The sequence below is a fragment of the Amphiprion ocellaris genome, chromosome 5, assembly GCF_022539595.1.
Source record: "Amphiprion ocellaris isolate individual 3 ecotype Okinawa chromosome 5, ASM2253959v1, whole genome shotgun sequence".
Classification (NCBI taxonomy): Eukaryota; Metazoa; Chordata; class Actinopteri; family Pomacentridae; genus Amphiprion; species Amphiprion ocellaris.
In genome coordinates, this window is record NC_072770.1 from 18,131,063 (window position 1) to 18,147,200 (window position 16,138).

Here is a 16,138-nt window from a genome sequence, read left to right on the forward strand (position 1 = left end):
ACACAAAACAACAGTCGCATTCAAAGGTTTTGAAGTCTTTATTCGGGTGTGTCGTCCCGGTCACGCACAGCTGTTGCAGCTGGCCGACTGAGCGCTTTCTTCTTCACCACATCACTCAGCGAGCTGAAATGCACGAGACAGAGATGTTTATTAGCAACAACATACACAGTGCCAGAGTTACTCAGAACCACAGCGGCGATCACATGAAAGGGCTATGTGGGTTCATCTTTAACGGAGGATTACATCCAGTCTCCTCTAAAATTAGTTCTTGCTATGAAGCCTGCGGGCTAATTTTAATAAATTCTTCCAAAGGTCAGACAATTCCACTCTGCACCGTGCTGTAATATGAATGACATTGTGGACCAACCTTGCTGCTCTGGTCCCGGGTGCGGACACGGAGCTTGTTGACCTGCGTTTCGGCCATATCTGCCCTCTCCTCTGCATCATCGAGCTCATGCTGGAGCTTCCTGTACTTAGTCAGGTTGGTGTTTGCCTGATCCTCCTGCAGAGAAGGAATTCAAGAAACATGTTTAGCATACAGCAAAACGAAGAATCTTTTTGATATGACGTTATGAACCTCACCAGCACCTCATAGCTGTATTTTGCACTAAATCACTAAGATACGATACAGTACAGCGTCTTCGACCGTGGACTCACCGCTTCTTCAGCCTGTCTCTTATAACTCTTCACTTTGGCCTGCAGCTTGTCAATGAGTTCTTGCAGGCGGCTCAGGTTCTTCTTGTCTTCCTCAGCCTGCACAGACAGCACATTTAGCTCTTACTCCACTTTTGATTTGCAGACTCCAGCATGCTGTATCTTCAAACAGAGTGATGGCTTACCTGGTAGGAGAGCTCTTTGATTCTCCTCTCATATTTGCGCACTACTTTCTGATACTCTTGGCTCTTCTTTTGTTCAGATTCCAATTCATTCTCCAGTTCTTTGACCTACCAGTAAGATATGAAAATTCCCTTTAATTCATTGCAAACTGCCAACAGAACGTGCTATTGCAAGCAGGTGATATTGTAGAGAATTATTTCAGTTAGTCCCTTACTCTAGCCTCCAGTTTTTGGACTTGCTTCTTGCCTCCCTTGAGGGCGATCTGCTCAGCCTCGTCCAGACGCATCTGCAGGTCCTTTACGGTCTGCTCCATGTTCTTCTTCATCCTCTCCAGATGTGCACTTGTGTCCTGCTCCTTCTTCAGCTCCTCTGCCATCATGGCTGCCTATAAATGCAGATAATTTGTGTTAAATGGGCATTAGAACCAGAAACACCCAAAGGCTTCTGGCACAGATGTGTGTTTTTAAGACTGTTGGGTGAAGAGGATCTTAATCAGACTCCGTGATTCTATGTCTAGAGCCAAATTGTTTAAACTCTTGCACTTACATCAGTGATAGCCTTTTTGGCCTTCTCCTCTGCGTTGCGACACTCTTGTACAGCATCGTCCACCTCATTCGACAGTATGGACAGATCACACTCGAGCTTCTTCTTCTGGTTGATCAGCCCAGTGTTCTGAAGCAACAGAGTCAGTTTTGGTTTCTTACATTTCTAAGACTATGTCATCTAACATATCAACAATCAGGGTAGCTAAAACAGAGAGCAATTGATAGGTTATCTTTTGCAAGTCATTTTTAGGTAACATTTAAAGAGTAGAAAACTTTGAAAACTAAATGCCATCTTCATGCCCATTTACTGAGACTGGGGTGTCTTTGAAGTTGTCTTCCTACCTGGGAGTGCAACAGGTTGACCCTTTCAGTGGCCTCCAGCAGCTCGTGCTCGGCCAGCTTGCGTGCACGATCGTTCTGCTCCAACAGCACCCTGAGCTCCTCCACCTCAGCAGTGAGCAAGTTGTTTCGACGCTCCGTCACCACCATCTGCTCCTTCAGCTCCTCATTCTGGTGGATAGTGTCGTCCAGCTCTAGTTGAACATCCTGGAGTCACAGATCAAGTTCAGGTAAGAGATAATAATACACACTGGACGAGGTCAATGACTGACTGCAGTATGGACTCACCTTGATCTGGACCTGAAGGCTTCTCAGGAGTTTCTGGTACTCCGAGGCCTGCCTGTTTGCATGATTCAGCTGCACCTCCATCTCATTCAGGTCACCCTCCATCTTCTTCCTCAGGCGCACTGCCTCGTTGCGAGACTTGGCCTCAGCATCCAAGGTGGCCTGCATGGACTCCAGTGTTCTCTGGTGGCTCCGGCTAAAATGACGATAAAGTTGTGGAAGATTCTTTGGTGGGACAGTGATGATGTGATGTGGCTGATGGGACAGAATTATTTCTAAAACTTACCGAAGGTTGTCAATTTCCTCATCCTTCTCCACCAGCTTTCTGTCAACATCTGCTTTAATCTGATTAAGCTCCAGCTGGATCCGGAGAGTTTTACTCTCTTCGTGTTCCAGAGTGCCCTGAGACAGACAAACACAGCAGTGAGGTCTTAAGGAGATTGTCCTCAGTCAGGAAAATCCCACAAACCACAAAAAGGAAGTAAAAGACCTCAGCAAATGGCTTACTTCAGCTTCCTCTAGTGCAGCTTGAATCTCACTTTTCTCAATATCCAGGCCCTTCTTCATCTTCTCCAGCTCATGGATGGTCTTTGCTCCCTGACTGAGTTGATCTGAAAGGTCAGCAATCTCCTCTGAAGGTAGAAAGAGATAGAAAAGTAGTTTATTTCACATTACGTTAAGGCAGAACCAGTAATTTCTTTAATGCAAACTTCCAACTGGGTTTTAATAATGTCAGCTGTACCTTGAAGGTTCTTGTTCTCCCTCTTGATGGTCTCCAGATGTTCCAGAGCCTCCTCGTAGGAGTTCTTCAGTTTGAAGAGCTCTGTGCTCAGGCTGCGCGACTCTTTTTGAGAGGACTCCAGCTCTGACTGACATTCTTCATACTTCTGCCTCCACTCACCCAGCACCTGGGACGGACAAGGATCCGTTTTCAAACTGCATCTTTTCCAGAGTACACTGAAACTGGAATCTATGTCCTGAGTAACTTCAGTGAATTGTACCCAAACCTAACAAATCATTAGTACCAAGCAAGATATTACAATCATCTGTAGTAGCTGTTATTAGGAAAACATTCTCTAAATGTTGAAACCTTCTCATTGCTGGTACCTTGTCAAAGTTGCGTTGCTTTTTGTCCAGGGCAGCAGCTGCAGCATTGGCACGTTCCAGATCAATGACAAGATCCTCGATCTCTGTCTGGAGCCGATGTTTTGTCTTCTCCAGGGATGAACACTTGGCATTGGAAGCTTCCACAGTCTCTTCAGCCTCCTGCAGACGTGTCACCAGTTTTTTTCTATTGAGAGGTAAACAGATTTGACGGTCAGATCTTTAATGATCATTCTGCACCATGTGATTCTGTAGGGTGAAAACACATCTCACTCACTTGGCTTCCTCCAGCTCTTCAGTCCTCTGGATGGCATCAGTTTCATACTTAGTCCTCCACTGAGCCACCTCGGCGTTGGCCTTGGACAGAGCTCTTTGCAGCTCAGCTTTGGCCTCCTGTTCCTCCTCATACTGCTCTCTCAGGAGATCACAGTCGTGTCGAGATGACTGCAGTGCATGGGCCAGGGCGCTCTTGGCCTTCAGAGATCAGTCATGGTTGTAAACAGCAGTTAATTTACCTGTCTGTGTTCTGAATATCTGCTGAGTTAAGCACCAGTCTTGGAGACAGTAACTACTGACTGGTACATTTACAGGTTGTTACCTTATTCTCTTCTTCCAGCTGTTTCTTGAGCTCCTCCACATTCTGGCTGAAGGAGTTCTTGGTACGCTGCAGCTGGGAGACCATGGCTTCCCGCTCTTCGAGTTTCCTACCCAGCTCACCTATATGAGGAGAGGAAATCAAAGTAGATATTACTTACAAATCTGTGAAGACTGTTGGCAAGATTTTGGATAAAATTAAAGTCCCGTACCACTCTCAGCCTGAGCTCGGGCTCTGTGTGTGTTGGTTTCATTGAGCTGCCTCTGGAGCTCCTCCACCTTGGCTTTCGCTTCGTTCATTTGATCTTCATAGAGACGACACATCTTCTCTGACGTGGCCTGTAGACGAGACAGAAATTTTAGTCTTTCAAGGTCTTGACTTGATCTAGTTTAGTCTCTTGTGTGTCTTGTTCATTTATATACCTTGCCCTTGGAGAGCTGCTCCACAGTCGAGGCCAGATCGTCAGCCTCCATCTTAGCCTCGCTCCTCTCCTTCTCCAGCTTCTGCTTGACTCTCTGCAGGCTGTCAATCTGTTCGCTCAGCTCTGCGACGCTGTCGGCGTGCTTCTTCCGTAAAGCTGCCGTCGTGGCCTCGTGGTGCAGCATGGCTTCCTCCAGGTCACGTCGCAGCTTCAGAAAGTCTGCCTCTCTCTTCTTGTTCATCTCTATTTGTGCTGAGGTGGCTCCACCAGCCTCCTCCAAGCGCTCGCTCAGTTCCTCCAGCTCCCGAGCCACATCGCCACGCTGCTTCTCCACTTTAGCCCTGCAGGCCTTGTCGGCCTCCAGTTCCTCCTCCAGCTCCTCTGTACGAGCCTGAAGGAAGGCAATGGTCAGGTATTTTGTTATTATGGATCATATAAGGGTTCTATTGGTAGCTGAAAGAAGGGTTTTCACCTGTAGCTCCTTTATCTTCTTCTGCAGCTGACTGACCAAGGCTTGTTCATCTTCAATCCTTGTGCTCATCTCATTCATTTCAAAGTCTTTCCTAGTAGAAAATAATTGATAATCATACATTAATATTTCTTCAAAATAGTTTAAAATGCAAATGTTTATCTGTGAATACATGACAACTCTCACTTTTTCAGCTTCTCTTCAAGTTGTTGCTTGTCATTTTCGAGGTCCATAACAGACTCCAAAGAGAGTTTCAGATCTCCTTCCAGCTTACGTTTGACCCGTTCCAGGTCCATACGCAGCTTTTTCTCTTGTTCTAAGGAGCCCTCTAGCTGATTCGCAATAGAAAGGTTCAAAAAATGTCACTTTGGTATATATTATTTAACAACTTAGGACTAAATGATGCAACAGTATAGGTTCCTCACATCATCTACTTGTTGCTCCAGCTTGGCCTTGGCTTTGGTCAGAGTGTTGACTTTGTCTTCCTCTGCCTGGAGATCATCCAGAGTCTGCTGGTGAGCCTCCTGAAGAGCTTTCTTCTCCTTGGTCAGCTTCACGATGGTCTCATCCAGAACTGCCATTTCCTCAATCAGGTTTTTCACCTGAAAATGAATTTAACTCTCAGCCTTTCTGGGTTTTTTTTTTCCAAGTACAGATACACACCACTGAAAATGTTGTGGATCTTTCTGTGACCTCTCAGCTCCCTCCGGAGGAAACTCACTGCTCTCATGTTCTAGTTATCTTACCTTGTTCTCAGTGGCATGTTTCTCCTTTTCCACCTTGGCCAGGGTTATCTCCAGATCGTCGATGTCTTTCTTCAGCTCAGCACACTCATCCTCCAACTTGCGCTTTTTAGCGAGCACATTAGCGCTTATCTCCTCCTCATCCTCCAGCCTCTCCATGATTTCTTTAACTTTGGCCTCTAGCTGGATCTTAGTTTTGATGAGCAGGTCACAGCGGTCCTCAGCATCTGCCAGATTGTCCTGCTCCTACGGGACAAAGAGAGAACGTGTTCAGTGCATTGCTGCACTACTACAGAATTTCTAAAGGCTGAATGTGTGAAAATTGTACATCAGGAGTAACACTTACTGCTTGTAGCTGTAGAGAAAGGTCATTCTTCTCTTGGATCAAGCTGACCTGCCTCTCCTCCAGCTCTTTCCGCTTGAGCTCAGATTTCTCCAGAGCTTCCTTCAGCTTAGCCAGCTCTTCCTTCAGAGAGAGTAGCTCTTTCTCAGTAGCGGCGCTCTTCAGTAGAGGCTTTATTTTGAAGAAGAGCTTCATCCAAGGCCAGTGCTTGACAGTGTTGAAAGCTCGGATGTTCCACTGAATTATCATCAGAGCCTCCCTGAAGTTCAAGAAAAGGAGAGAATGGAAGAGTGGCACTTTAAGATCTAAATTTTTTTTAAAAATTAACCTAAAATGTCACATAGCCCTGCAACTACTAATCAAGACTCCCATGGTTAAGTCAATTTTATTCAGTGTATTTGATTTAAAAAAAAAAAAAAAAAAAAAAAAAAAAAAAAAAAAAATATATATATATATATATATATATATATATATATATATATATATATATATATCCGCATACTGCGACAGCTGTATTACCTGAACATCACAGTGTACATAAAAAGGTTATTAGTTGTATATATTTTTTTCTATTGACATTTCCCTAAATGACTGCACTATCATGATTTTTCCATAAATTTCTGTGATTTTTTTAATTGAAATAACCTATTTAACTAAACAAATCCCATGCTATTTTCAGAGTGATTTCGCTACCTTTACTGTTAAGCTCTTATCCTGGACATTACAAACATGCTTAACATCATCTAACTTGTTTCTTTCAGAACAAGCTATCCAGACCTGAGGATATTTGCAGATTTTTCATATCAGACTTTTTTTTTATCAAGGAAAAGTTATATATTTTTACATGTATCTCACAACAAAATTCTGCCAGTAAAGATAGCTTTTCATAACTGTGTTGAGGAGATTGTTGAAGTTGGTAGGACACTCTATGACTTAGCAATTTGAAAAATACACTACCTTTCAAAAGTTTGGGGTCAAACAGGCAGTTTCATGTTTTCCATGAACACTCAGACTTTTATTCATGTGCTAACATAACTGCACAAGGGTTTTCTAATCATCAATTATCCTTTCAACACCATTAGCTAACACAATGTAGCATTAGAACACAGGAGTGATGGTTGCTGGAAATGTTCCTCTGTACCTCTATGTAGATATTCCATTAAAAATCAGCCGTTTCCAGCTAGAATAGTCATTTACCACATTAACAATGTCTGCACTGTATTTCTGATTAATTTAATGTTATCTTCATTGAACAAGGTTTTGAACAGCAGTGTATATGTGCTTAGTGCCTAACTGAATCCAATACTTGCAGAGGCATACTGTCAGGAGAAAAAAGTTGGGCAAATGTTTGCAAACATTATCAAACCATCATTTTTTTTAAATATTAAAAATGTAACAAAATCCAGTATGTCCACTGTTTAAATTTAGTTCAAAACTTGAACTTTAGACCAGTGCCGTTTAGAGAAGCGAGGTCAAAAAGATTTATCCTGGACTTCCCCGTTTATTTATTTCGTGGCTTCTCCTTGGTGCTTGATTTTTGGCACTAATCCTGCAGCTACACACTCTGTGTATCTAATCATATGCAGAGAGATGCCAAATGAAATCATACACCTAATGCTGCTTTTGATGTTTCACGACTGTGGCCAAACAGGGTTACCAGATTGATTTAGTCTCAGTAGGATGGTGTCTCACAGCCCTAAATATGGACCCACAGCGGTTTGGTCAAGGACTTCTCGTCGGTGTTTAGAGGGTTTGAGTGAGCTTGCACACGCCGGGGTGGGAGGTGACTGAATGAGGGTGGGGGAGCTGATTGCGTTTTTGACATGACTCCATGCTGGGTGCCCCTCAAAGGTGAGCGTTGGTGTTTATTTAGAAACCAAAGCCCTCTGTCCAACGGCCGGCTTTAATCCTCTGTCACCCGCCACATATCCCATCAATGCACTCACTTAGAAGTGCAGGCGCCGTGGACAAAAGGGGCCAGGGGCCATCGGGCATCCAGGGAGGGAGCCGGGTTGTATTTTTAGGGAGGGCCTGAGCAGCTGCCACTTGACACATGTCGCCACCTGGCTCTGAGGACACCGTCCACATTGTTTAATTTAGAGAGAGCGGACGGAGAGAATGGCCAGAGACCTATGAGCGTGTGTGTGTGTGTGTGTGTGTGTGTGTGTGTGTGTGTGTGTGTGTGTGTGTGTGCGTGTGTGTGTGTGTGTGTGTGTGTGTGTGAGAGGGATGGGACCCTTATTAACAGCAGGGCCACACACACGCCTGGTAACCATACAAGGGCAAGCACACGCCTCACACACGCCGATAACACTGCCCTTGAATGCCACACATACTTGAGCAGGGGAGTGAACGCGAAGGTGTAGTGTATCACAGGCTGAAGGGCTCGCGGCCGACCGTGTTGTTATTAAACCTGTTCAGGGAAGCAACTGGTGTCGGAGGTCTTTTTTCTGTACTCATGTCTTCACCTTCCTGTGAGGTAGAGCTCAAAGACTTTGAAGTGCCCAAGAACACATTTTGTATTCTTTCATGACTTTGGTGACATCAAATGAAAGTCACTTTGGCCTTTTTTTTTTTTTACCTTCTTTCCATCATCTTCAGCAGCTCCATCCTCATGATTTTACCACGAGCGGCCGCTTGCAACAGTGTCAGGACTTTAGCCAGTCGCTCGTCCCTCATTTCCTCGAGGTGACCCAGCAGGCCTGTTTTAAAGAACACCTACATGAAGGAAAGAGTAAAAGAAGGAAAGATTAAATTGGCAGCACCTTGGTTTAAAAATGTATAACTAATATTAATGAGAAATCTAAGAGTTTTTTCTTCTGATCAAATCAGATACTCATTATTATGAATATAAACCTGGAATTTCTGAACAATTTTAAATTTTAGATGTAGACAGATTATTTTGCTGTTGGCAACAATAAAATAAAAGTGTTAATAACTGCAAGTGAAAGGCTTGTATTCAAAATTAAGCACCAGTACTATTAGCTAAATGTATTTAAAGTGTTAAAAGAAATCATAATGCAGAAAAATGCCCCATTTAAGTGTAAATATATAAACATCAATTTATTGGATTATTAATACTGATGCATTAATGTGTAAACATTTTAATGCAGTTCGTCATTGTTTAGCTAATTTTTCTGCTGTATGCGTTGTTGGGTAATTTAATCTGTAAAATACAAGATTCTATATTTAGTTGTAATTTGCAAATTAACTAGTAAAATGGTGTAGGTGCATAAACTGTAAAGGTACGGTATTTGAGTAAAAATACACAACCTCTCACCTTTGTGTGTCCAAATCTATACTGGTTGTGGTCGACATCCAGGGACGCCAGCAGCTTCTCTGCAGCTTTCCTGCTGTCCACAAACTTATCATCTGGGATGGCATGTGGATTCAGGATACGGTAACTGAAATTATGAACCAAGAGTGTGTCAGTTTCAACGCTGCGATATTTAATTAGTGCAATGTGTGTATTTGTCTCACCGCTGTTTGAACTCAGCGTAGAGGATGCGGTTGGGAAAACCTTTTCTGCAGATCCTGATGCCTTCCAGCACACCGTTGCAGCGCAGCTGGTGCAGCACCAGAAATGGATCCATGATTCCTGTGTAGAACGGGTTTCAAACATCAGCCTAATCTCTATTCTTAATCTTCTTCTATGTGTCTTGGACTGTATTGAAAAGCACTATATAAATATTATGTATTATTATTGTTTAAAGGCCGGTGATATGTGATGGTTTTTGCTTTGTGTTACCTGGAGTCTTGGTCTCATTAGGGATGATGCATCGAACAAAGTGGGGCTGGGTGCTACGGAGGTTGGTCATCAGCTTATTCAGATTTTCCTGCAGGAAGAAACAGCAAACCGATAACTGAGTAAGTAAAAATATATTCATTATTCTATTAAAACATCATTCAGTGCAAACAATAACAGCAAAATCAATCAATTGTGCAGGTTTTATGTTTCTCACTTGGGGAAATCCTCGACGTGACGGAGAGAGGAGCCAGCACAGACTTAAAGTGATGTTCATGTGATCATTGCCCTAAACATCACTGCAAGTCTTAACTGCCTCCGTCCCGGTTGTCCAATGATGCCCACAGTTTCTCACAAAATTCCAAGTTACATTCACATGCGTCGCCAGTGTGCGTTTCTAATAGTCCTGTGGAGTCGGCCTCACCTTGTGAAGCTGAGATACAGTCTGGAAGGAGGCCGCCTTCTTCCTCTTTTCCTTGCCACCAATCTTATGGTCGGACGCTATAAGAGAATCAGAGGAGTGATTGATTCTATCAGCTTAAATTGTCAGCTCTCTATTCCACGTTGTTCTCTAAGCATTGTCCCACCTGAGTCTGAGCCGACGTAATTCTCATACAGAGAAGCCAGCAGCTTATTGGAGGACTTTTGGAAACACGCCACCACCGTCTCATTCAGTGGGTCCTTGTTTTTGTCTAACCAACCGAAAATGTTATATGGTACCTGTAAAAAAAAAAAAAAAAATTAATCACTAAACAGGACATTTATTCTCTGAAAGGCTGAATGTTGTGAGATTGTGCCAGTGGTTTAGTGAGACAACGTACCACTCCAGCGTAGTGCACCAGCTCAAAATGAGCCTCGTATTTGCGCTTCTTGTCTGGCCGTGGTTTTTGGAAATTAGGCGATTTTCCGATGTGATTATCGTACATCTTAGCTTTAAAGCTGCTGTCTGTGGCCTTTGGAAACATGCACTCCTCTTCAAGGATGGACATGATGCCCAGCGGCTGAAGAAAGAGCAACATGTTAGTCTCATTATTCTCACTAATGATCAAATTAAGGTTATGAGTGAAGAACCTTTTCAATGAGATCGATGCAAGCTTGAAGGTCCAGGCCAAAGTCGATGAAGGTCCATTCGATGCCTTCTCTCTTGTACTCCTCCTGCTCCAGGATGAACATGTGGTGGTTGAAAAACTGTTGCAGTTTCTCATTTGTAAAGTTGATGCACAGCTGCTCAAAGCTGTTGAGCTGCAATGAAAAAGAACAGGTGCTCAGCAGGAACAATATGAGAAAATGTTGCAGACATTCATACTGCAGCCATAATATCTAATTCATCATAGTGAGAGAAAGGTTGACACACAAGCATGCAAACAGAAATGGTTTGAAAAAAATCTTCCATCTGTAATGATTATTGTTTGAAAGAAAATGTCAACTTACCTCAAAGATCTCAAACCCTGCGATGTCCAGGACTCCTATGAAGTACTGGCGAGGCAGGGAGGTGTACAGTGTTCGGTTGATGCGTCCCACGAGCCATTTGAACATGCGATCGTATGTGGCTTTGGCCAGAGCGCCGACAGCATAGGTGACCTTCAGCAGCAACACAGAACGAATACAGCTGTCATTCCCATGGATGGCCTCTGTTGCTTAGATACCAGAATCTACTATGGGTGGAGAGACGACTGTATTGTTCGACTGAGAGTTAAGAAAATATCACCCAGCAGAACAAAGTGAAACTCAACACAGTGGATTTTTACTCCACTGCAACGTGCCTTTCATACCACAGTTGTGCTTTTACGTGTTGGACACAGTGGCAGATATTTGATCTATCTGGGCTGGATGGTGTCACATTACACAGTCTGAAAGAACAAGACAAAAACACAGACGGAAGCCTTTTTATTTCCTCACCTGTTCGACATTCTGTCCCTTCACCACGTACTCGTTGCCCACCTTCACCCTCGGGTGGAGGAGGCCCTTGATGAGATCAGCTGAACTGACCCCCATCAGGTATGAGGCCTTGTCAGCACCTAATCACCGAAAGTGACAAAAAGATTGTAACACAAACTCAATTTAAACTTTGTAGCTACCTTTTTAGCGCCTACTGCTGGTACTTACTTTCAGTGCCGTCGGCCTCCGCCTGCTCCTCGCGCTGCTTTTGCTTGAATTTCATGTTGCCAAAGTGCATGATGGCTCCGACTATTTTATAGCAGCCGTACTTCTCATCGGGGAGAAAGCCCAGGATGTCCATGGCATGCTGTAAACCAAGAAAAGCAATGTCATGACTGCAAATCTACTCAATGTACCACATTCTCACCACCTCTCACGTGGAAAAGACAAAAGCTCTCACATCGGTGGCCATCAGCTCCTGTCCATCATCCAGGTTCTCCACAGTGGTCACACCCTGAGAGCAGAAGTGGTAGTCGTACGGGTTGGACGACACCAGCAGCATGTCTGCAACAAACAGTTTACAATATCACGGCCGAGCTCTGTATTTATAGGCAAAAAAAATATCTAGAACAAGCTGATTTACAAACCTAAGAGTTCTGGTTTCTTCTGCGACATAATCTGGTAGTAAATGTGGTAGCTCCTCTCTCCAGGCTGCTGAAATATTACTCTGGATTTTTCCAGAAGATCTGAAGGACAGAGAGGGTTGTGGCATGTTCATTTTAGACATGAAGCAAAAGGAAGAAATGCAGTGTTAAAATAACAAAAACAGTCTGTGTCCATTTACTCACATATGTCAATATCAGCTGAGGCCAGTTTGCCAGTAGGACCAAAATGGATCCTGATGAATTTGCCCTGCAGGAAAAATATCAGAATAAGTAAGAAATTAACCAAAAATCGAGCAATTAAAAATATCAATAATACTGAACTCGTTTGAATTTATATACTGTTTTCTAAATGCAGGAAATCCGACTCACAAATCGAGAGGAGTTGTCGTTCCTTAGCGTTTTGGCATTACCAAACGCCTCCATGGCGGGGTTGGCCTCAATGATCTGATCCTCCAAAGTCCCCTAGAGGAGAACAAAAGCATAATTCAAAGATGGCTTGCAGCATCATTTTTATAATTTCTAATTTATTTTAATTGCTGTAAAACTCACCCCTGTTTTAGTGGCCGGACCTTGCTGCAAACAAAGAAGGTGAGAAGCAAATGAGTGTCTTATAATTATGAAGCATGATTAAATAATGCTTTCACAATCAAAGGGGAACATCAAAACCAACTGGAAAATTAGAAACTGGTTGTTAAAGCTGTAGTAAAAACCAATGGCCACCTTGTTTCATGTGATGAAATGCGGTGAACGCAGGGGAGAAAATGGGAGGAAAAATGAGCATCAAACAACATAGAAAAGTCAAAAAATTAAAATCAAAGCAAAAGGGAAAAATTAAAGAAAATGAAAATTTTGAGCGATAAAAAGGGCATAGGGAGGGGAAAAGAAAAAACAAGTTAAAAACCAATAAGAAAGCAGAGCGGAGCGACTGGAAATGGCTACACAACACATGAGGGTAAAGACTCAGACATGAATGTAATCACATTCACAGTTCTGACAGTGAAGAAAATGTATGGACATGGTTTAAAGGGAATACACTGAAGGATTCCTGGGACCAAAAAAATGAAGAAAATACAAATAAAATACAGCAAAAAAAAAAGCTTGAAAACAGGAGGTGGGAAACAAAAAAAAGGTGTTGCCACATTAGCCTTACTCCTTTTTTGGCAGAAGTTTCCCCAAGAGCTGCCACAATGGCAAAATACTGAATGACACGTTTCGTGTTGACAGTTTTGCCAGCACCGGATTCTCCGCTATAGGAGTGTAAAAAAAATAACAAAGTGCACATACAACAAGTACAGTAAAAACTGGTCACAAAACTAGTAAAAGAACACTGCATGTTACAAGAGGAGAAAAAAGTAAAGAAAAAAGTGAGAAAATATTTCAGTCAAAGTCAAAAACTTGAAGGAAAAAAGATAAAATCTTTAAAATGACTGTGTGTGGAGAGTCTAAATTTTATGAGGCTGCTACAAGTTGTGTTTCACCTCTAATTTGTGACTTAAAACAAGATAAATTTGAAGCTGCTGATACTTACGTGATGAGCATGGACTGGTTCTCCCGATCTGGTGAAGATAAGATAAATATGTGTTCATATTTGGTGTATTTGTCAGTATATATGTGCTTGGCTTGTGTATACTGTGCTTTGCCACTAAATGCAAGAGTGTGTGCACTCACTGCGCAGCATGTCATTGTAGGCATTGTCTGCGATGGAGTAGATGTGCGGCGGCGCCTCAGAGCGGCGTTTGCCTCTGTAGGCGGCGACCACAGGAGCCGTGTAGACCGGCAGCCATTTGTATGGATTCACCGTCACACAGAAGAGGCCCGAGTAGGTCTGAGGAAACAGGAGGACATGACACAAGATTAACTTACTGTGATGCTTTCCCTAAAACCATCCTGCCCCTGACAGGTTGACATTGCTCGAGCTCAAAGTTGAACTCTGTAATTTAATCTGGATACTGTTGCCTCTTAAGGACACATGGTGGAGGGGAAGTACTATCTCTCCATAAAGGGATACTCACGTAGATCATCCAGGCGGCGTAGCGTCTGCGCAGGTTGAAGAGCACAGAGGCCTCGTTGAGATGAGTCAGCATGGCCATGTCTTCGATCATGTCATACTTTGGAGGATTCATGTACTGGATGTCGCAGTCCTTCACTGTGATGGTCTGAAGTGATGGACACAGGTTGACATGAGGAGGAGATCATGTACGTCTGCTGAAAAGATGTTTCTGTAGCGACATGGACATTTACCCTCCCATCTTTGGTCTCAACAGTGACTTTATCACCGTTGAGCTCCTTGGTCTCCACCTCAATGTAAGCTTCTTTTTCATCAGGGATCCAGACTCGCTTCTTACCTAACAGCACAACAGAGGAATGTGGACTTAGTGGGAGCATTTGGGGAAATAGCAAAAGTCTCCAAAATCTGGCAAACAGTTTTTCCAAAATTAAAAACTGCTTATTGTAATATAATAATTTTAGATTTTTGTTTTCAAAAACAAATTCACAATAAAATAGCAAAGAATTGTCATATTTAACCAAAAGAACTAAATCCAACAGTTTATGACTGTTGCAATTGTCTCCATCAGAATTACCTTAAATAAAACATTATTCATACAAATTTTATCTAGTTTCATTATTTGCACTTTTGTTCTTTAAACACTGCGTCGAATGAAACTGCAATGACAAAGCACAACCTCACACCACCTCATGGATTTGCCCCTTTTCAAACAACTATTGCAAATTGAAGATTGCATCAAAACCTAAATTAATTTCTCTTATGATTATGTTTTGTGTAATGCGCCCTATAAGGCTCTGGTTCTTTGTAGTCTCCTTATTAGGCCTACCGTCAAAAGCGATGGTTTGCGCCGCCATCAGCTCCAGGTCAGATTTGCGTAAAAACGGTGCAGCCTCTCCAAACTCCTTCATGTCAAAGCGCGACATGCTGGCAGCTCCTCGAAAACCGGAGTCACTAGCGAGACGCACGAGTTGTGGAATTCCTTTGGTGAGAAAACAAATCTTAAGGTCAGTAGTTCGTCATATTTCAAAGCTGTTTTTTGTAACTTCAACCTTCCATAATTGATAAAAACAATAAAAACCCTGCTTGTGCGTAAAAAGCGCAAATCCACTGTTACCAAAATGAGATCAGAAACACAGTATTGCGCATTAACCGACACGTGCCGACAGGAGGTAAACAGTATTACTTTACAGCTGAGAATGAAATTAAGACTCTGTAAGACTCTTTAAAGGGCAGCGAACCCGCGCGCAAAAGGAGCAACCTACCAAACAAAGGCAAAAAAAGTTGTCCACTGACCTCAGGACGACCACAACGAAATAACAGCTTACTGAGATGTGCCCTCCTTTATACTGTGTTCCTCAAGGTCACGGTCAGTGGACATTTGTCCCTCATTAGCATATGCCACCTCCTCCAGCGCCTATTGGTGCTGAGCGCCTGTCTCAATTGACACAAAAGGAAAGCTACGTTTTTGTCATTGCGCTAAACTCAAGCCGGCTATTTTTGTATCCCAGTTATTTTATGCACTGTACACACTGCGAGTGAGAGAGTTGCACTAGGAGCATCCCAGTAGGGGGGAATTTTTTCACTCTGTACATTCTGAAGGGCAATGCATCTTTACCTCTGCTAAAACAGAGATTTGTGTCCAAGAAAAAGTTCACCAAGCAGGAAAAACACTAAATAATAAAAGCAGGATATCTTAAAGTGAATTAAAGTTACAGACAGTAGTTCTAAATACACATGTAAAACCCGGTTGTGCTATTTTACTCCACCTGGAGCAGAAATGAACTCACTTTGGGTGACTTTGATGCTGCAAACTCAAGCTGGCCTCTAAGTAACAACCCTGCAGTCTGTGTGTTGTTAAGTGCTGCCAGGGATGTTTGCTATTGTGTGTGGCCACAGAGGATGCAACCTTAGAAGAGATTATTTCAGGAGCTGTGTGGCATTAAACATGCTACTATAAATACACAACATTATATTAATAGAGGGGAAACATGGCGCACGACTCCTGTCACACAATAAAGTGCCTCGCATGAATTTAACACCAATAAGCGTGTTGCAGTTCGTCCAGGAGGTGTGATGAAAGATTCTGAATTTAGTTTTGGTTTTTAAAGACTGTTTCTGCGAGAACGCAGCCAGAAACATCACAAACTTTAGCACATCGGGC

General features: G+C 42.9%; 1 protein-coding gene across 2 annotated transcripts; it reads right to left on the minus strand.

The window, feature by feature from the left end:
- Positions 1-19: 19 nt before the first annotated feature.
- On the minus strand, positions 20-15,303 carry myh7ba (myosin, heavy chain 7B, cardiac muscle, beta a). 2 transcript variants are annotated; one of them, XM_023269524.3, is made up of 44 exons: positions 15,240-15,303; positions 14,804-14,956; positions 14,211-14,314; positions 13,982-14,125; positions 13,638-13,794; positions 13,498-13,525; positions 13,120-13,216; positions 12,519-12,542; positions 12,339-12,431; positions 12,153-12,216; positions 11,952-12,050; positions 11,765-11,868; positions 11,533-11,671; positions 11,326-11,444; positions 10,858-11,007; positions 10,498-10,668; positions 10,248-10,427; positions 10,014-10,146; positions 9,851-9,927; positions 9,430-9,517; positions 9,162-9,279; positions 8,962-9,085; positions 8,263-8,399; positions 5,685-5,940; positions 5,342-5,584; positions 5,021-5,197; positions 4,782-4,927; positions 4,599-4,689; positions 4,128-4,517; positions 3,917-4,043; positions 3,709-3,827; positions 3,388-3,584; positions 3,114-3,297; positions 2,749-2,914; positions 2,514-2,638; positions 2,293-2,408; positions 2,010-2,202; positions 1,725-1,928; positions 1,384-1,509; positions 1,052-1,222; positions 840-944; positions 658-753; positions 368-502; positions 20-123 (listed from the first exon to the last, which is right to left on the minus strand). In XM_023269524.3, exons 2-44 carry the CDS (start codon positions 14,898-14,900, stop codon positions 112-114), a joined length of 5,826 nt encoding a protein of 1,941 aa, XP_023125292.2. In that variant the 5' UTR covers positions 14,901-14,956; positions 15,240-15,303; the 3' UTR covers positions 20-111. The 2 variants fall into 2 exon arrangements, with proteins under 2 accessions (XP_023125292.2, XP_023125294.2); XM_023269526.3 differs by lacking the exons at positions 13,120-13,216; positions 13,982-14,125; positions 14,211-14,314; positions 14,804-14,956; positions 15,240-15,303 and having other exon boundaries at positions 13,638-13,726.
- Positions 15,304-16,138: the final 835 nt, after the last annotated feature.